The sequence below is a fragment of the Odocoileus virginianus genome, chromosome 28 (assembly GCF_023699985.2).
Source record: "Odocoileus virginianus isolate 20LAN1187 ecotype Illinois chromosome 28, Ovbor_1.2, whole genome shotgun sequence".
Lineage (NCBI taxonomy): Eukaryota > Metazoa > Chordata > Mammalia > Artiodactyla > Cervidae > Odocoileus > Odocoileus virginianus.
In genome coordinates, this window is record NC_069701.1 from 32,705,417 (window position 1) to 32,726,029 (window position 20,613).

At 43.3% G+C, this 20,613-nt stretch overlaps 1 protein-coding gene across 2 annotated transcripts; it reads left to right on the top strand.

Annotated features, from left to right (window-relative positions):
• Positions 1 to 2,818: 2,818 nt before the first annotated feature.
• Positions 2,819 to 18,547, top strand: MS4A8 (membrane spanning 4-domains A8). Of its 2 annotated transcripts, none has more exons than XM_020871008.2 (7): positions 2,819 to 3,008; positions 3,420 to 3,642; positions 5,888 to 6,007; positions 11,824 to 11,883; positions 13,852 to 13,989; positions 17,826 to 17,939; positions 18,114 to 18,547. In XM_020871008.2, the coding sequence occupies exons 2-7, from the start codon at positions 3,424 to 3,426 to the stop codon at positions 18,213 to 18,215; spliced, it is 753 nt and encodes a 250-aa protein (XP_020726667.2). In that variant the 5' UTR covers positions 2,819 to 3,008; positions 3,420 to 3,423; the 3' UTR covers positions 18,216 to 18,547. The 2 variants fall into 2 exon arrangements, with proteins under 2 accessions (XP_020726667.2, XP_020726668.2); XM_020871009.2 differs by having other exon boundaries at positions 3,423 to 3,642.
• Positions 18,548 to 20,613: the final 2,066 nt, after the last annotated feature.

Genomic DNA, 20,613 nt, shown 5'->3' on the forward strand with positions numbered 1-20,613 from the left:
TCCATGGGGTTGCAAAGAATCAGACACGACTGGGTGTCTAAGCACAGCATAGCGCAAAGTATACAAGGCATAATAACCTAAATGGGAAAAGAATTTAACAAAGAATAGATAAATCTATATGCATAACTGAACCGCTTGGCTGTATGCCTGAAACTAACACACATTGTCAATCACCTATACTCCAACATAAAATTAAAAAGTTTTAAATTAAAGAAGTTAAGTGTATGAGGCAATGGCTTTTAGACTGCTCAGAGTTCTGTAGCCTTTTCTACTAATTTTAGAACCTTTTTTTTACCCCCAAACAATCTTTATATCCATAGCAGTCACCTACTACTCCACCTGCTCTGAGCCATAGAAAACCACGAATCCACTTTCTATCTCTATGGATTCTCCTATTTTGGACATACCATAGACATGAAATCTCAGAATATGTGGACTTGTGTGTGGCTTCTCTCACTTAGCTTAGTCCATCTGTGTTGTAACAGGTATTAAGTTCTTCATTATTTATTTTTTCTTGTTGTTGAGTGATATCCATGGATGTGTATACCATTTTTGTTTTTCCATTTATCAAATGAAGGACATTTCAGTGGTTGCCACTTTTTGACTGTTTTAACATTTCTGTATATGTTTGCATGTGGACTTATATTTTCATTATATGTATATACACACACTAAGTCTCTTCAGTCATGTCCAGCTCTGCTCAACCCCATGGACTGTGGTCCGCCAGGCTCCTCTGTCCATGGAATTCTCTAGGCCAGATTACTGGAGTGGGTTGCCATGCCCTTCTCCAGGGGATCTTCCTGACCCAGGGATTGAACCCACGTCTCTTACATCTCCTGCATTGGCAGGTGGGTTCTTTACTACCTGGGAAAGTACATATATATCTAGAAGTAGAATTGTTGGGTTATGTAATACCATATATTCAACATTTTGAGGACTATAATAAATCATTTGAACAGGTTAAGTAGTCTTTTGAGTAACAAGTAAGAAGTATTAAAAGAGTTACACTAACCAATCTTCCTGAAACGATTTCATAGAGTAGTGTTTCATTTTATGTAGATATATGTGGTTTTAATTTTTACATCTTATGAGGAAATCTTGTGTAATGACAGGAAATTGTTGAAATTAGTGAGTGTGTTTGCCATTTAAACAGGAAAAAAATTGGTGACACTTCAATTTTTCAAAAAATGCTTGCTGTTAATATATCATATTTTTTAAAACAATTTCAAAGAAACAAAACCCAAGAGAAATTCTGAGGCTTTGGAAAAACTTCCTCATGACTAGCCAATCATTATGCAATGTACATCAAAAGGAATGATGTCAGGAAGTTGGCCTCTTTGTCTTTTTTTTACCAGATTGACTGAGTAATATTCTTCCTCCAGATGCAGGCTTTGTTTGCACATTGATTCCTTCTGCATGGTTTAGTTGATTGCCTTAGCTTCTGTTTTTGTTCTTGTTCAGTCACTGAGTCATGTCCAAGTCTTCCAGTCGCATGGACTGTAGCAGGCCAGACTTCCCTGTCCTTCACTCTCTCCCAGAGTTTGCTAAAGTTCATGTCCATTGAGTCAGTGATGCTATCTAACCATCTCATCCTCTGTCGTCCCCTTCTCCTCCTGCCCCCAATCCCTCCCAGCATCAGGGTCTTTTCCAATGAGTCAGCTCTTCGCATGAGGTGGCCAAAGTATTGGAGCTTCAACTTCAGCATCAGTCCTTCTTAGGGGCTTCTCAGGTAGCTCAACTGGTAACAAATCTGCCTGCAAAGCCAGAGACCTGGGTTTGATCCCTGGGTTGGGAATACCCCCTGGAGGAGGGCATGGCATCCCACTTCAGTATTCCTGCCTGGAATCCCCATGGAGGAGACTGGGGGGCTACAGTCCATGGGGTCACAAAGAGTTGGACATGACTGAGTGACTAAGCACAGCACAGAACATCAGCCCTTCCATTGAATATTTAGGGTTGATTTCCTTTAGGATTTACTGGTTTGATCTCCGTGTAGTCCAAGGGACTCTCAAGAGTCTTCTCCAGCACCACGATTCAAAAACACCTATTCTTTGGTGCTCAGGCTTTTTTATGGTCCAATTCTCACATCCATAAGTGATTACTGGAAAAATCATAACTTTAAATATATAAACCTTGCCATACCCAAAATATGTCCTACACTTCTCTCTTCATGCTTTTGCCCTCCTCCATTTTCTCTGCCTGTGATAATGTTCTTACATTGACCATTTTACCAAATTCCAGCCATCTTATCAGTTTCATCTGTTCACTCAGCAAGCATTTTCTTAGTGCCTATTACATGTCAGTAGGAGTACAAAGGTGAGTGTGTCATGGACTATTCCATCACAATCCTCAAAGTAGAGCAGTTTTTGTACACTTTGCCTGTGTAATTCACATGACATTCATCACGGATGCACCAATATGCCTGCGCACTCGGGCGTTTTCTGCTTTTCTACAGACTCTGATGTAGAGTTTATGACTTAAGTTCATTGCAATTCTTATTTTACAGGCTCTGGCTCCCTTTTTCTCATGCAGTTTATTGATTTCAAATTCCACTTGTTGTTGACGTCTTTCCTAATCTCTTCAAATCTAGTGAATCAGTTTCTCCTTCATTCTCTGGCCAGAGTCTCTTGTTTCTGTGCTGGGTTTACATTGCTCTGTCTTGCGTTACAGCGGAGACATGACCACTGTACACCCATCTCTTTCCTGTGTCTCCCAGGGCACCACGCACAACTCTTCCTTCTCCAGTAAATACTTTCCCAGCTGAATTGCAATTAGGTGGCTTTTTGACCAAATCAGGAAGTAAATATGGGTGTGGGAGCTGAGCTCTGCATAACTGGTTAACCCAGTCTGTATCTGGGAGGAAAGCAGAGTGGACTTTGGATCTTTTTAAACACATCCCCAAACCCAACCCAGTGTGTCCACCCCCTATGGAAAAAGAAGCCACCTACAGCAAATAACTGGGAATAGACAGACAGAAGTGAGAGAGACTTTGCCGCTGGCAGAGCGAAGTGAGTACCCTTGATCTAATAGTTTCTATGGATAACTGAGGGGCGGTGATAAGGTGTGCTGCCAAATGAGATTTGAATGAACCTGGGTGTGGGGTAGAGCATGTGGCAGGGTTTATTGTACCAGCTTTTGGAGGTCTGCTCCAAAAAAGAGTAGAAAAAAAGAGAAAATTTTAAACCAGACCAGAATTCACAAGTAACCTCTGTGTGTGTGTATGTGTGTGTGTGTGTGTGTGTGTGTGTGTATTCTTTTTCATATATATATTCTTTTTCATATATATATATATTCTTTTTCATATATATATATTCTTTTCCAGATTCTTTTTCATTATAGGCTATTACAAGGCATTGAGTATAGTTCCCTGTGCTATACAGTAGGTCCTTGTTATTTATTTTATTGCACTTGTTTTTCAGCAGCATGAATCCAACGACTTCAGCAGGTCCCACGGCCAACTCTGTGTTTGTGGTGACACCCCCAAATGGGTATACGGTGTTCCCTGGGGGCATGTCTCAGGTGCCCCTATATGCAAACTGCCAGTCCCAAGTCCATGTAATTCAAGGGAACCCACCTGGTTCGTGGTCATCTGTGAGTCAGCAACCCACAGAGAGAACCCTGAAAGAAGGCAAAACCTTAGGGGTAAGTGAAACTTCACTCTGCAGGGGCGGGTGGGGGGTGTCGCATGGCTGAAGCTGGAGGAGGGGGAAGTTCTGGAAACACAGACACTCCAAATCCAGTAGGTGGGGTTGGAGCTGACCTGGCCTCACCAAACTCAGATCTATGAGAAATCTCAGCTGGGCAGCATCACTAGGGCCTCTGTTCAGGACCTTGTATTTTTTGACTCAGGCCTTTTAGGAAAGAGAAAGAAAAGCAATGGGGGAAAAAAGCAGTAAGCTGACCCCTGTGTTGATCCATGTGGCTTCTGGAAGAAAGTGGGTTCAGCAGACCATGAGGTGAAATCTAAAAGAGCTTGAATGGAATATCTGCCCAAGAAGAAAAAAAAGCACAGTAGAGAACTAACAAACGAAGACAGCCCAACAACTTTCTCCCTAAGAGGTTGTCCTGGGTAATCCAAGGAGAGGCCCATTTCACTGCAGTGTCTGGATTCTGATCCAGACTGTCTGGAGCTCAAATCCTAGCCCTACCCCCATTCACTGTCCATGGGATGTCATTAAATATCATCTGTAGGCCAATTTGTATCTGCCACATTTACAAAATACCCAATCATTCCATTTCTGAGACCGTCCTCCAGATATACCTGCACATGCAAGAAATGTGACATGTATCAGCTTACCCATGGCTGCACAACTGGTAATCACAAAAGAATGGAAACAACCAAAATACCCATCAACATAATCCTGGTTAAAGCCATGTATTGTACCTCCAAAGAATGAAATGTAGTGAAGCTTTAAAAAGAACAAGTAAGCTTTTTGTGCAACAATGTGAACATAACCCCAAGATGTGACATTAATGGGAAAAAAAACAGAGACAGACATTGCATATAATTTGTTATTGTGAAAATTTAAGGAAATAATATATTCATATCTGCTGCCATGTTTGTCATCTATATACCATTAGTATGTACAGTATTTGTGTGAGAACATACCTGCATGAGTTTCCAAGGGCTGCCATCACAAAGTGCCATAAACCTGGTGGCTTCAAGCAACAGAATTTTATTCTCACAGTTCTGGAGGCCAAACACAATCAAACTGTCCACAGGGCCATGCTTTCTCTGAAGGATAAGTCCTTCAGAGGAGGAACCACTAGGGAAGGGTCTGTTCCAGGCCTCTCTCCTAGTAATAGTTCCTTGGTTTGCGGCAGCATAACTTCAATCCTGACAGCCATGGCGTTTTCCTGTGTTCATGAATGTCTCTCCATGTGGCGTTCTCTTTCAAAGGGCAGCAGTCAGGGACTTCCCTGGTGGTCCAGCGGTTAGTACTCAGCACTTCCACTGCAAGGGGTATGGGTTTGATAGCCAAGGAACTAAGATCCTGCACGTCACGTGGCGTGGCCAAAAAATTTAAAAAGGACAGCAGTCATATAAGATTAAGGGTTTCCTAGGTGATGCTGTGGTAAAGAATCTGCCTGCCAATGCAGAAAATGCAGGAGATGCAATTTTGAGCCATGGATCAGGAAGATCCCCTGGAGAAGTAAATGTAAACCTATCCAGTATTCTTGCCTGGAAAATACCATGGACAGAGGAGCCTGGTGGGCTACAGTCTATGGGGTCGTAAAGAGTCAGACACGACTAAGCACACAGGCACATATAGGATTAGGGGTTCAGCCTACTCCAGCACACCTTACATAGTTTTATCTGCAGTGGCAGTATTTCCAAACAAAGCTATAATCTGAGGTGCTGGGGATCAGAATGTCAGCACACGAATTTGATGGGGCAGAGGCAGACACAATTCAATCCATAACAATATCCTGAAGACATAAGTGATGAGCACGAATGTTTATCTACAAACATGTTCATCACAGTGTTATTTATAATATGAAAAAAATAAACAGTCTAACCCATACAACCTCTCTGCTCCGATGATTCCATGGAATATCCACACGACAGAATCTGGGCAGCCCTCAAAAAAATGTAAGTTTGAAGGATATTTAATTTCACAGGGACATGTTTGTGATGAAATGTTCAGTCTATAGAGACACTGTGAATTATCCATGTATATATCTGAAAAGAATGATGGAACTTTATCCAACAAAATGTAAACCGTTGTTTTCTCTGAGTGAGGGGGAATGGTGGGCAGTTTTTATTTCAATTTTATATTTTTCCATATTATGTTTTGGACCAGGGAAACAAACCATTTATTAAAATAAAAAGGGGGCAGAATCCAGACTCAGAAACAAAGACTTCCATTTGTGGCTCTCCTGACAGGCCATCCAGATCCTGATTGGCCTGATTCACCTTGGCCTCGGTTCCGTCATGGCGACTGTCATAGAGAACTACACTGCTGTCTCATTCTACGGAGGCTTTCCCTTCTGGGGAGGCATCTGGGTGAGTAATACGAGTCACCTCGCAACCAAGTTCTCAGAAAGTGCCAGCACACTCTGGGCCACCTTGTCAACTTGTGCCCTGCAGTTTCCCAGCCAAAGGGGCAGACTGGATGGAAACCCAGCTCAGGTCTTGTTCACCAAGCAAACTACTTTGCTTGGGCTGCCCTGACGAGTACCACTGACTGGGTGACCTACACCACAGAAATGTTGTATCTCACAGTTTTAGAGGGCAGAGATCTGAGATCAAAGTGCCAGCAGGTTTGGTTTCTTCTTAGGCCTCTCACCTTGGCTAGCAAACAACTGTCTCTTCCCCTGAGTCTTTGCATGGTTGTGTGTGTGGGGGTGCGTGTGTATACCCTAATGAAGATGTATGTGTGCATGTGTGTATACCTTAATGAAAATGTGTGTGTGTATACCCTAATGAAAATGTGTGTGTGTGTATACCCTAATGAAAATGTGTGTGTGTGTGTGTGTGTGTATACCCTAATGAAAATGTGTGTGTGTGTATACCCTAATGAAAACATGTGTGTGTGTGTGTGTGTATACCCTAATGAAAATGTGTGTGTGTGTATACCCTAATGAAAACGTGTGTGTGTGTGTGTGTATACTCTAATGAAAATGTGTATGTGTGTGTGTGTATACCCTAATGAAAATGTGTGTGTGTGTATACCCTAATGAAAACATGTGTGTGTGTATACCCTAATGAAAACGTGTGTGTGTGTGTGTATACTCTAATGAAAATGTGTATGTGTGTGTGTGTATACCCTAATGAAAATGTGTGTGTGTGTATACCCTAATGAAAACATGTGTGTGTGTATACCCTAATGAAAACGTGTGTGTGTGTGTGTGTGTATACCCTAATGAAAACGTGTGTGTGTGTGTGTATACCCTAATGAAAATGTGTGTGTCTGTGTGTGTGTATACTCTAATGAAAGGTTGCTGCTACAAGCTGAGCTGTGAACAATGCTGGGATTTTTGGCCTCCGAAGAAGAGGAATTTGATCTGGGGCGAGTGACAAGGCTTGATTGCTCAGAGCTTTTTGTGTAACAAAGTTTTACTAAAGTATAAAAGAGATAGAGAAAGCTTCTGATATAGACATCAGAATGAGACAGAAAGAGCGCCCCCTTGTTAGTTTTTAGCAAGGAATTATATACCTATTAGCAAGCTACTAATTAGAGAAAGGGAATACCTCAAAACTGAGAGAGTTGCACCAAGCCCCTCACCCACAACATGTATACTGAGATAGCACAAGGTGAGTCATCCCCGGCCATAAAACAATTGACATGAATCTTGAAGAAAGGCAGATTTCCAAGCAAATACATAGTTCATTAACATAGCTTGAGGAAGAGATTTCCATGAGAAAAACACATTGGTTAGCTCCAGGTTTGAGAGAAAGTTAAGTTCAGACAGAAGCAAGTGTCACCATGACAACACAGGATTAGAAGTGAAAAGAAAAGAAATGTCTGCCACTTGTAATTTTATTTCCTCCTGCTTCTTGGGGACCTCTGGCCTCCCTACCAAGGCCATTAACACTCTCACTAATCTCCTTGTTTCATAAGAACCTAAGTCATATTGGTCTAGGTCCAAGTCCAACCCTGATGATCCCCTTTAACTTTAGTCGGCTCTTTTTTAAGTCAAATTTTATGGTTGTTGTTTGGTTGATTTTTTAAATTATTTATTTGTTTATTTGACTGTGCTGCAACTTAGTTGCAGTACCCAGGCTCAGTAGTTGTGTGCATGGGCTTAGTTGCCCTGTGGCAGGTGGGATCTTAGTTCCCTGACCACATATCGAAACCACATCCCTTGCGTTGCAAGGCAGATTCCTAACCACTGGACCACCATGAAAGTCCCCCTTAATCATCTATTTAAAGCCGCTGTCTCCAAAGAGAGTCATATTCAGAGGTACTATAGGTTAGGGCTTCAGAAGATATATTCTGAGGGGTCATAATTCATTCATAACACCAAGGGTTATAAGACAATGCAAGACAGCATTCACTCAGAAAGGCCACTTTCCTAATCCACCCACCCCAGAGGACAGGGAACATTTTTCTAGTTTATCAACCCAGAGGAACTACTGTTTTCTAATTCCCACAAAAGCACCCATGTTTAAAAAAATACATTGGGAACAGCCCTCAAGTGTTCGATGTTGACCCACAGCCTGAACTCCAGGAGAAAAGCATTTCCACCCATGCTCAAGGGTCAATAAGCCACTAAAAAAATGTGGACTCAGCTTAGAGTCCACGGAAGGGCTTCTGAGTCCCCATTCTAGTACAATACTTAGGGGGTGTTTTCTGTCAAAGTCCATAGCTTTCATCAGATTCTCAGAATGATTTGTGACTCCCTAGAAGGTTATTTAACTTATATGCAGAGTACATCATGAGGAACACTGGGCTGGATGAGGCACAAGCTGGAATCATGATTGCCAGAAGAAATATCAATAACCTCAGGTATACAGATGACACCACCCTGATGGCAGAAAGCGAAGAAGAACTAAAGAACCTCTTGATGAAAATGAAAGAGGAGAGTGAAGAACCTGGCTTAAAACTCAACATTCAAAAAACAAAGATCATGGCATCTGGTCCCATCACTTATGGCAAATAGATGGGAAAAGAGTGGAAACAGTGACAGACTTTATTTTCTTGGGCTCCAAAATCACTGCAGATGGTGACTGTGGCCATGAAATTAAAAGACGCTTGCTCCTTGGAAGAAAAGTTATGACCAACCTAGACAGCATATTAAAAAGCAGAGACATTACTTTGCCAACAAAGGTCCATCTAGTCAAAGCTTTGGTTTTTCCAGTCATCATGTATGGATGTAAGTTGGACTATAAAGAAAGCTGAGTGCTGACAAATTGATGCTTTTGAACTGTGGTGTTGGAGAAGACTCTTGAAAGTCCCTTGGACTGCAAGGAAATCCAACCAGTCCATCCTAAAGGAAATCAGTCCTGAATACTCATTGGATGCTGAAGCTGAAACTCCAATCCTTTGGCTACCTGATGCGAAAAACTAACTCATTTGAAAAGACCCTGATGCTGGGAAAGATTGAAGGCAGGAGGAGAAGGGGATGACAGAGGATGAGATGGTTGGATGGCATCACTGACTCAATGGACATGAGTTTGGGTAAACTCCGGGAGTTGATGATGGACAGGGAAGCCTGGCATGCTGCAGTCCATGGGGTCGCAAAGAGTCGGACACAAATGAGCGACTGAACTGAACTGAGAAGGTTAAGGAGTACAAGTCCTTTCTCTTCTCCAAGGCATTGTCTTTAAGATTGTTTTGCATTCTCCCTAGTGTCCTCCTCCTACACACACACACACACACACACACACACACGCACGCACGCACGCACGCACGCAGTCACGCACACACGTGTGTACATACACACTCCTTCCCCCTCCACCCACCAGTCTCCTTTTACTCCCTGCTGTTATACAGTCTGTCCCTCAACCCACACACCTGTCTATGACTCAAATGCAACTTTTCTAACAAACAACAAAATTCCAGAGTAACCTGGATGTCAGCCAAATTCACCTTATCCCGTGAGATTTAAGTAAAATAGCCTGGGGCTTCCCTGGTGACTCAGGGATAAAAAATCTGCCTGTCAATGCAGGAAATAAGCCAGGAAGATCCTACAAGCCTCAGAGCTGCTGAGCCCATGCAGTTATTGAGCCTGTGCTCTAGAGCCGGGGAACCACAACGACTAAAGCTCACGAGCCCTAGAGCCCATGCTCTGCAACAAGAGAAGCTACTGCAATGAGAAGCCTGTGCACCCCAACTAGAGAGTAATCCCCACTCTTTGCAACTAGAGAAAGGCTAGCACAGCAATGAAGACCCAGTACAGTCAAATATAAAATGAATAAATAAATGAAATTAAAGGGAACAGGCTTCAAAAATTTAAGGACTACTGTAATAAATTTCACAATAAATAAATAAATAAAATGAAACAGCCTAGAGTTAGCCCCCCACCCTCATTCCCACACAATATCTGCAAAATGGCAGGGTTTATGCTCTAGGGAATGTCTTTCTTTGGGTCACTGCTCCCTCTCTCTTTCTCTAGCTCCCTTCTCTCCTCTCCTGAGATTCTGGTCTTCTCTCTGCTCTACACAGACCTAACTTGGAACCAACCCCTCTTCCTGCCCCCAAGCACTCACAGGGCACATGTTCTGTATCACTAACTTTAATGGAGTTCGGGGCAGCAGAAAGGGCTAACAAGCCAGACAAAGATCACCCTGCTATTGAGTGTTAGCCTCCACTGAGTATTAAGTGCCCAGTGGCCGCCCTGACATTTCAAATGCCTCACTGGCTATCTCCTCTTCCGCCAGGATGCTCAGTGACCTTCAGCCCTTCTCCGTCTTTCTGCAGTTTTGTTCTTAGCTGCCTTCTTGACTCCAGGACTGTCTTTCTATTTCTTAAAGCTCACTAATGCCCTCTTCTAAAACAAAGGCCCATCTCCCTTGGCATCTCAAAAGGGCCAGCAGGAAAATCAGAAATTGAGCCTTTTGTTCCCTATCTTCTTCATCAGTTCTCTATAAACAGAAGGCTGTACAACTGAAATTTGTTTTTACACTTCTAGGAAATATGAAATTCCCCTTAGAAAGCATAAACCACTCGAGTCAGTCTTCATTGTAAATCACCATTTACACTCCTAGGCACATGCATCCTCCCTGACTGGGAGCAGGTAGAGAGTGGGGGTTAATACCATGGGATCTGGAGTCAACTCCTTGAATCTGACTCTCAACTCTGCTACTTTCTGGGTGGTCTTGGATGCATTATTTTAAATCTCTAAGCCACAGGACTTCCCTGGCAGTCCAGTGGTTAAGAATCCTTGCTTCCACTTCAGGGGTGCAGCGGGTTCAATCCACGGTCGAGGAACTAAGATCCTGCATGCTGCACAGTGTGGCAAAAAATAAAGAGCAGGATGTAAATAAATAAATCTCTAAACCTCAGTCTACCATCTATCAAATGGGAATATTAATAGTGCCCGATGGGACATGATGCAGTTAAATAAGGTAAAGTTATAAGAAACACTTCATGTAGTGCTCAGCAAAGCCTTTCCTAAACAGTGGCTGATGCCCTTTCAGACCACTGTTGCTGCCATATTGGGCAAATGATGGTAGGTAATCTCAGCAGCTGCTGTGCCTACAGAATACCAGTGCTGGGATAAATGCACTCAATCTACCTTGCAATTTTCATATTGGCTGTTCAGTTTTGTAGACATGTGACACTTTTCTGAGTCACTAAAAGGTACTCACCTAGGTGTGCAGACAGGTAAGGACTAAGGTTGGGTTAAAACATCTCAAAGCATTATAGCCTTTCCTTCTCCCCATCCTGAGCGCCTGTGCCCAGCTGAATTCTGAGATGTGGGTGGGAAACCAACAAGATATGCATGTGGAAAAGTAAAAGAAAAAGAAATAAACAACATTTACTCTGTATAGATCTACTATGTGCAAGATACACAAATGCCAGATAAGGGGCATAAACTTTCTAGTGACAGTGACACTTAAGAAGACATGTCATTTTCCTCTTTTTCAAACGAGGCAATAAATATTTCAGAAATGAATAATTTACCCAAGATCACATGAGATTCAAGCCAGAATTTACAACCAGTCTGCTGGATCCCACTTCACTGCTCTGTGATGTGGTGCAAGACAGGCCCTCAATCATCCATTCATTCATTCTTTCCCCTCATGTTGAGCTGGGGCCTCAGCAGAGGAACATAGTGTATGTGAGAGAATATGTGTGTAAACAGGATCATGGGAGCCTGAAGACGGGGCCCTAACCCCTGACCTCTTTCTAAACCAGCTCTCCTCCGTGCCAGTTTATCATTTCAGGATCCCTCTCGGTGTTGGCAGAAAAGCAGTCACAATCTTCTTGTCTGGTAAGTCACATCCTGCGACTGTCTCTCCCAGCTGGGGACCTGTAGGAAAGACACACCAGGGGGAAAAGATTAATCCCTCCCTCATCCACGCACCTGCTCACAACCAGACATGGGACTCTGACACATTGTTGTTCAGCCATTCAATCATGTCTGGCTCTTTGTGACCCCCATGGTCTGCAGCACGCCAGGCTTCCCTGTCCTTCACCATCTCCCTGAGTTTGCTCAGACTCATGTCTGTTGAGTTGATGATGCCATCCAGCCATCTCATCCTCTGTTGCCCCCTTCTCTTCCTGCCCTCAATCTTTCCCAGCATCAGGGTCTTTTCCAATGAGTCAGCTCTTTGACCAAAGTATTGGAGTTTCAGCTTCAGTATCAGTCTTTCCAATGAATATTAAGTGTTGATTTTCTTTAGGATTGACACGTTTGATCTCCTTGCTGTCCAAGGGACTCTCAAGAGTCTTCTTCAGCCCCACAGTTCAAAAGCATCAATTCTTCTGACACTTGCTCACAGATAATCACAGGGCCACATGAACCTGGCCAGAGTTCCAAAAAGGAAAAGGTCTAGAGGACTTAGGGGAGGGAAGGGCAACATAGCCACATTAGTTAGGGCATCAGAGAGTGGAGAGAAAGAATAGCTTCCCAAGGATGCTCTTCTAGGAGGAGGCACAAAGTTCCCAGGGGCCCAGGGCTCCCCAACAGCTGAGCAGCACACAGATCAGGCCCCCATTTCTTCAGGACAGCCAAGGAGACTCAGGCACCTGCCCCTCTTAGGAATCCAGCCAAAGGAGCTCTGTAAATCAGCATGGACAAGGCTTCATGGTCCCCTAGCAGTATGCCCAGAAAGTACCCTGGTTCCTCTCACAAGCAGGTTATCTAGCCTAAGAGGCTTCAAGATAGCCAGGTCCCTACACCAGAGGAAATCTATTTGAAAATCTCCAAAGGAAAGCTCAAAATTATGGGCAAGTCTATTTACACCTGGGCTTCCCTAAGTGGCTCAGCAGGAAAGAATTTGCCTATCAAAGCAGAAGACATGGGTTCGATTCCTGGGTCAGAAAGATCCCCTGGAGAAGGAAATGGCAACTCACTCCAGTATTCTTGCCTGGGAATTCCCATGGACAGAGGAGCCTGGTGGGCTACAATCCATGGAGTCACAAAGAGTCAGACATGACTGAGGCGACTAAACAACTTTCTGCATGTGGTCCAGAATCATGGGCCACCGGAGCCTGTCACATTCCAAGACATCAGAGGTTGATCCTCCTGCCCATCTCCTATGGGAGAAAAGGATGGAGTGTTGCCCAAAGCTTATTCTTGGGGACACTTGTCCGATGACATACTCTGTGAAGATGGGTAGGTAAACTTGGAGAGATTTCTATTTATTAGCCCACACAACCCCCACTGAAGATCCATAATCCTTGTTAAAGGCTCTTATAAGTCCTGCAGCAAAGACCTGTTTAACTTTGTTTAACTTAACTTTGTTTCAAAGTTAATTTAGCCCCCAAACTTTCTGTTTAAAAAATTAAATTAAAAAAATTTTAAATATTTATTTACTTTCGGTTTCCCCGGGTCTTTGTTATCTCACAAGGGCTTTTTCCCTAGTTGCAGTGAGTGAGGGCTACGCTCCAGTTGCAGCGTGAGGGCTTCTCACTGCACCGGCTTCTCTTGTTGCAGAGCCGGGGGCTCTAGGCTCACAGGCTTCAGCAGCTGTGGTGCATGGGCTTCGTTGCTCTGCGGCATGTGGGATCTTCCCAGACCCGGGATGGAACCCATATCTCCTGCATTGGCAGGTGAATTCTTTTACCACTGAGCCACCAGGGAAACCCCAGCCACACTCCTTTCTGCACAAAACACTGCCTTGTTTGCTGCAGAACTGATTCTGGGAAATCCTGTTAAGAAATACTTGTTGAGCTGCTGCTCATCTCAGTTACAATTGTTTTCCTCTCCCACTCTGACCTTTTGTGTCTTTTTCAGCTGAATAGCAGCGTGGGCTTCAACATCGTCAGTGCAATCTTCTCCATGGTTGGACTTACACTCTTCATCGTAGATTTAATTATCACGGCTCCCTACGCCTACTCTGACTATAATTCTTACTATCCCACCTGGGGCCGGGTGAGTATCCCTCCTGACCAGTGTTCCCCTGGGTTCCGCCCTAGCTGGGTTTAGAAATTGTTGGAAAGGGCCTGACGTGTGTTTTTGAAATATGGTTTTCCCAGGGTATATGCCCAATAGTGGGATTGCTGGGTCATATGGTTGTTCTATGTTTACTTGTTTAAGGACCCTCCATACCTATTTATATTCCTACCAACAGTGCGAAAGGATTCCCTTTTCTCTAGCATTTATTTGTAGATTTTTTGGTGATGGTCATTCTGAATGGTGGGAGGTGATACCTGGTGGCAGTTTTGATTTGCATTTCTCTAATAATTAATGATGTTGAACATCTTTTCAAGTGCCTCTTGACCATCTGTGTGTCTTCTTTGGAGAAATGTCTATTTAGGTGTTCTGCCCATTTTTTCATTGGGTTGTTCATTTTTTTTTTTTTATTGAGTTGCATGAGCTCTTTGTATATTTTGGAGATTAATCCTTTGTCCATTGCTTCACTTGCAAATATTTTCTCCCATTCTGAAGGTTGTCCTTTTGGCTTATTTACAGTTTCCTTTGCTATGCAAACTTTTTAAGTTTAATTAGGCCCCATTTGTTTATTTTTGTTTTTATTTTCATTCCTTTAGGAGGTGGGTCAATAAAGATCTTGCTGTCATTTACATCAAAGAGTGTTTTTCCTATGCTTTCCTCTAAAAGCTTTATAGTGTCCAGTCTTACATTTAGGCCTTTAATCCATTTTGAGTTCCCAGTATGTTGGAGTCCTTTAATGGACCGGAACCTGGTGGTCCGGAGTCGACAATAAGAAAGTGAAAGAGAGCTGGAGGGAGAGAGAGAGAGAAAGAAAGAAAGAAAGACACGGGGACCCAAGCTCTGATGGAGCAAGGGTATTTTATTAGCAGAAATGCAGGCTTATGTATCTTTAGTAGATGATTACTCAGCTATTACACAGGATGAAATTTTATCAATAGTCACAACACGGATAGTCTAACACATACAAGGTCGCTGATGCAGAGAAGAGTCACTAAAGGGAGTTACTGAAAGGAATCCAAGCAGATACCATTTCTCATGAGATCAGTCCTTAGAGCTACATGCAGCTCTACTCATTCCCAGAATAGGAACTTATAAGGAACAGAGGATTTATGAGAAATAGAAAACAGCATGCAGGAATCCTCCTGTTAAACGCTCCCTGACACCAGTAGCCTTAACCATCATCTGACGAACTCTGCAATTTACTTGTCTGTTATATTTCTTGCTTACTAACTGTCTCCTCCCACCAGAATATAAGCTTCATAAGGGCAGGGCCATTTTTCTGTTTCATTCACTGTCCTGTCTCAAATACCCAGGCCCATGTATGGAACAGGATTGACAGCTCATAACCATTTGTCAAATGAATACCTAAATGTGCCTGATGTGACCTATACTCAGTAAATAGAAAACATTAATTGTTATTTGTTTTGATCAGAAGTCCTTCCCAAGACTTTTGTCTCCAAGATTTGTGAGAAAAGCCTTGCCCCAGAGAACCTATCGAACATGTCCATGTCTTTTATCAAAAGTACCTTGAGTTTCTCCCCTTCTGGAAACACTTTATGGCTCCCAGTTGCTTTAGGATTAAAGTCTAAATTCCTTGGCCAGGTATTTATTACTGCCCAGAGACCTGGCTCCAACTCTGTGTGCCTTGCTGCTCACTTCTCTTCCAATCCCTTGCTCCCTCTGACATCCAGCTCCTCCCACCCCCCCCACCCCACCCCCATCCCCATCCTCCCCGCAACCCCCCACCCAGAAAGTTGGGCACTGGAGAAGGCTTGCATCTTTTCCTGCTGGGAAATAGGAGGCATGGGGTGCTCATTGTAAGAAATGAGGAGGCAGGTGCAGGTTGAAGAGCTGAGGGAGGTGGGGGTGGGTGGGAGGGAAAGAAGGTCAGGAAAGACTAAACCACGCAGCACTGCCAACACCCTGGAGTGGAGGCTGCAGAAACTTTAAGTCAGAAAACTTGGCTTCTAATCTTGGTTCTGCCCATGTCAGATCTCAGAAAGAGAACTCCTCCTACCCCAGCTGCCCACCCACCCTCAGACCTCAGGCCTGGCATCTGAACAAGAAGAGCTGGACTTCATCTGATCTTTGTAAATGATGACCCAAAGGATGGGGTGCTCCAGGAGCTCAACAAGCATGAATTAATGCCCATCAAACGATGCATGTTTAAACTCTGTGTGTGTGTGTGCTCAGTAGCTCAATCATGTCCAGCTCTTTGTGACTCCATGAACTGTAGCCCACCAGGCTTCTATCTCCATGAGATTTCCCAGGCAAGAATACTGGAGTGGATTGCCATTTCCTATACCTGGGGAATCTTCCTAACCCAGGGATCAAACTCACATCTCTTGCGTCTCCTTCATTGGCAGGCATTGGCAGATTCTTTACCACTGAACCACCTGGGAAATCCATCTAAGCTGCTTGAAGGACCCCTTTCCATGAAGGGTTTTCTTTGTAAAAGAATTGTGTTAAAAACAACTTTAGAAAGGACCAGAATCATTTGAAAACACTCTTCCTTTCTGGAACTTTGTGATTCTTTGACTAAGACCTCATCATCCCACCTTTCCATTTGCTTGGACCACCCTCTTCTACTCGCACCCTCTCTAACTCATGTAGGGTGAATTCCATCTCTCACTCTCCCCAGTGCCCCTGAGGCATCTTTTCCCTGACTCTTTTATAGCTCTTGCTCTGTCGGATGTGGATTGTAATTATCCACATCTGTATCTGTCTCCTACACTCAACTGTGCCTCTTGGGATGCTTCTCTGAGCCCTTTGTACCAAATAGATGTTTAGTAAAAGCTTGCTAAATTGAGAGGGAGGCAAAGGAAAGGAGGGAAGAAGGGGCCTCTTCAAAAGGGAGAATTCTCTGAGCAGCTGACTCTCACCTATGTCATTTTAAAATTATAGTCAATAACATGTATTTGGTACCTACTACCATGTACTGGGCACTTTTCCTTTCATATTTAGTATTTTGTGTGATTGGAATCCATATGGCAGTTGGGGTCTTTCAGCCCTGTTTTTTAAGATGAAAATAGATTTTACTCAAACTCTCTCCTCAGGCACAGTGGGAGACCCCATTCTCCTGGGTAATCTTGGAGAATAGCAAGGAAGGGGCTGGGATTTCCCCAGGTCCTTAGGTGAAATCTGTTTTTATTGAACTAGTTCAAATTTGGGGGCCTTTCACTCACTCTTTTTTCCCAAGCCTAAGACAGCCCCTATTACTTCCCTCTACAAAATGGCACTGTCAAAGCCAGGAGAATGACCTCAGTAGCTGACTTTCTCTAAAGGTTCAGAGAGATGGGAGAGGTTTACATCAGAGCCTAGGAAACTACTGATTCCTGGAGATTAGATATTCCTGTTTTGTGAAGTGTCATCTTTTCATGAGATGCCTTTTTCTGCAGCTGCCACGTTCCCACCACCTTGCTCAGTCCCATCTTTCTCCTCTACCCATACTGCTTCTCTCTGTGGCTTGTCCATACTCCCAAATTTCTATTCACATCCTACACAGAACAGTTCCACTGTTTCACTGTCTGACTCCAGACCATACCCTCAGGTCCCTGATATCTGAAGCAAGGTGTCAAGGGGTTTCCCTAGACAGTGACTATCCTCTCTTTTAGGGCAGCATTGCTAGTAAGTGTTAAGATAAAATTTCTTTCACAAACACACTTGGCCTTCACAAAAACCCAGTGAGGTATTTTCCCCACTAAGCTGAGATGAGGTTAGGGGACTTCATGAAAGCCATAGAGATAGCCTCTGCAGAGTCAGAGCTCAGACTCCCAGACTTGCACTCAGGTCCGCCTGGTCCATTCTGGTTCCAGGTCCCTGGAATGGCCGTTTCTGGTTTGCTGCTCATCTTCTGCCTCCTGGAGGTGTGCATTGCAAGTGCGTCTGCCCACTTTGGCTGCCAGCTGACCTGCTACCAAACCAACAACGTGAGTCCCAGAGGCTCCTCAGAGGATGGGAAGAGGTCCCAAAGAGGGTGGAGACTAGAGGACTGATCCTACTCCCCTTCCTGCCCAGGGCAGGAGGGCTCCCTTGGTACCTAAAGGCATGCTCAGTCCTTCTTGCTTCATCACTGGTACACTTCCTGTTTGCCTGTTTTCCAGGTGGGCGTGCTGATCCCAAATGTCTACGTGACAAACCCAGTGGTCATCCCAGAACCAGAGAACTCGCCACCAAATTATTCTGAGAGCCAGGGTGACAAATAAGCAAAGCCAAATGTTCTAGAAGCATTTTTCACTGGAACCCAAAAGAATACCTCCTCTGTCTGGGCTCCTGAAACCAGATTCTTCCTTCCCTGACAATCTAAAGGAAACATCTCTCCAATGGCATGCGTTCTTGGACTTCATTCCCTTCAGCTTGGTAGATTGTGCTGTTCTTCTTTCAAAGAGTAGACAGAAATTTAAAATGGATTTTAATAAGAAGAGTTCTTCCCTAGGGCATCCATGCATGGGTGCCTTTGTGCCATACATGTCTAGATAACCTAACCTTCATTCTTTCCATTATTCATTCATCTAATAAAAATGCACTGAGGCTTTGATATGTTTAAGACTCTAGTCACAGCAAAAGGAGGATGAACACTGGGGAACACAACTGCCCTTGACCTCAAGGAAATTCTGGCCTCAGAAGAGAGGACAGTATACAGGCAATTTTCTCTGACTTGGAGAAGAAATGTGGGGATATGAAGCGAGAGAACAGACAGGGATCTGATTTAGTCTGGCAGTGAATCAAAAAGGAATGTGGAAAGCATTGATTGCAGCAACATATATGGACCTAAAAATGACCATACTAAGTGAAGAAGTCAGACAGAAAAAGAAAAATATCATATATAACTCATATGTGGAATATAATTTAAAAGTTGATACAAATGAATTTATTTACTAAACAGAAACAGACTTACAGATATCAAAAACAAAATTTTGGTAGCCAAAGGAGAGATAAATGGAGAGATAAATCAGGAGCTTGGGATGAACATTCACACACTACTACATATAGTTAGATAACCAGCAAGGACCTACTGTATAGCACAGGGAACTCCACTCAATATTCTGTGATAACCTATATGAGAAAAGAATCTGTAAAAAGAATGAATATGTGTATATGTATAACTGATTCACTTTGCTATATACCCGAAACTAACACAGCATTGTACATCAACTATACTCCAAAAATTTTTTTAATTAAAAAAAATAAAAGGAGTGAGGAAAGCAGAGAACAAGGCAAGTTGAGGAAGCAACATTTTTAGTGCAATAAGAAAGCCGAGTGTGTTGGGAAGATCTTTCCAAAGAGTGAGTTATCCACTAAAATGATCAATCCCTTTTCTTTGCTGTTATAACCGATGCAATAGAGCTCAAGAGTCAACACTGTCTTATGATAGCTTACAAAGTTATGAGGCTAGTACATCTTTATGTGTAAAAGGACAGGGAGTAAATCCCGTATGAAATGGCTGTAAATTCATAACTTCCAGATGCACACATTAGTTTAAATACTGTTATCCACAACGGCCAACTGGCTTCCAAAAGTTTCGATGCCAATGGGTTAGAACAATTGTCCCTAAAGATCAGGTGTTCTCAAACATCTCCCTGGTGTCAGGGAGCAGAGGAAGAGGGGGAAATTCAGGACAATACAAAGGTTTCTGCCTCAAGTAACTGGGTGAATAGCCATTTACTGAGATGGAAAAGGCTAGAGGAATAAAAGGTTTCAGGAGAAAAGCCAAGATTTCAGTAATATAACCTTCAAGAATTTATAGGAACATCGCATTTCAGAAAGTGAAAGTGTTAGTCGCTGAATCATGTCTTGACTCTTTTCGACCCCATAGACTGTAACCCACCAGGCTCCTCTGTCCATGGAATTCTTCAGGCAAGAATACTGGGGTGGATAGCCATTCTCTTCTCCCAGGGATCTTCCTGACCCAGCATTTCAGAGGTGGCCCCAAAGTTAAAGATAAGTTCTAGCTGATGCTTGAATATCCCCTATAGTTACCCCCATATTTACAACATCACCCAGGAGCCTGTTAGACATGCAAATTCTTTGGCCCCAACCCAGACCTACTTAATTAGAAACACAGCAATCTGTGTTTTAACAAGCCTGCCAGGCAATTCTGATGCCCACTCAAAATTTAAGAACCTCTTTTCAACAGTATCTTCAAATATTCCTTCTAATCTTGAGCACCTTGTATGGTGGTATATATTATGATGGTATCTCCAAAGGCAGCCAGCACCATCCTTAGACACCTCTTCTGAGAAGCTCTTCTAAAGAGTGGACTATGTCTAAGTGGAAACCCAGATAAGACATTCCCCAAGCTCTCACCTGAGAGACAAAATGATGACCCTTCCCCTTTAGGGCTGAACAATCAGAGACTAAATAAGATTCAGTCCCACCTATCTATTTCCAATCAAAGCTATTGAAAAGCCCAGGTCCCTTACCTTCCCCTCTATACTTCTGCCCTCTTTCTAGCCAGGCTACAGATAAGTACACTTTAATATGTTGTAAAGTTAACTCAGGAAACAGGAGTCATCAGAAAGAGGCTGGACAGATAGAGAGGACAATAAAGGCAGGAACAGCAAGATCAGACTTTGCCCGGGAAAGAGGCCAATAAAACCCTAT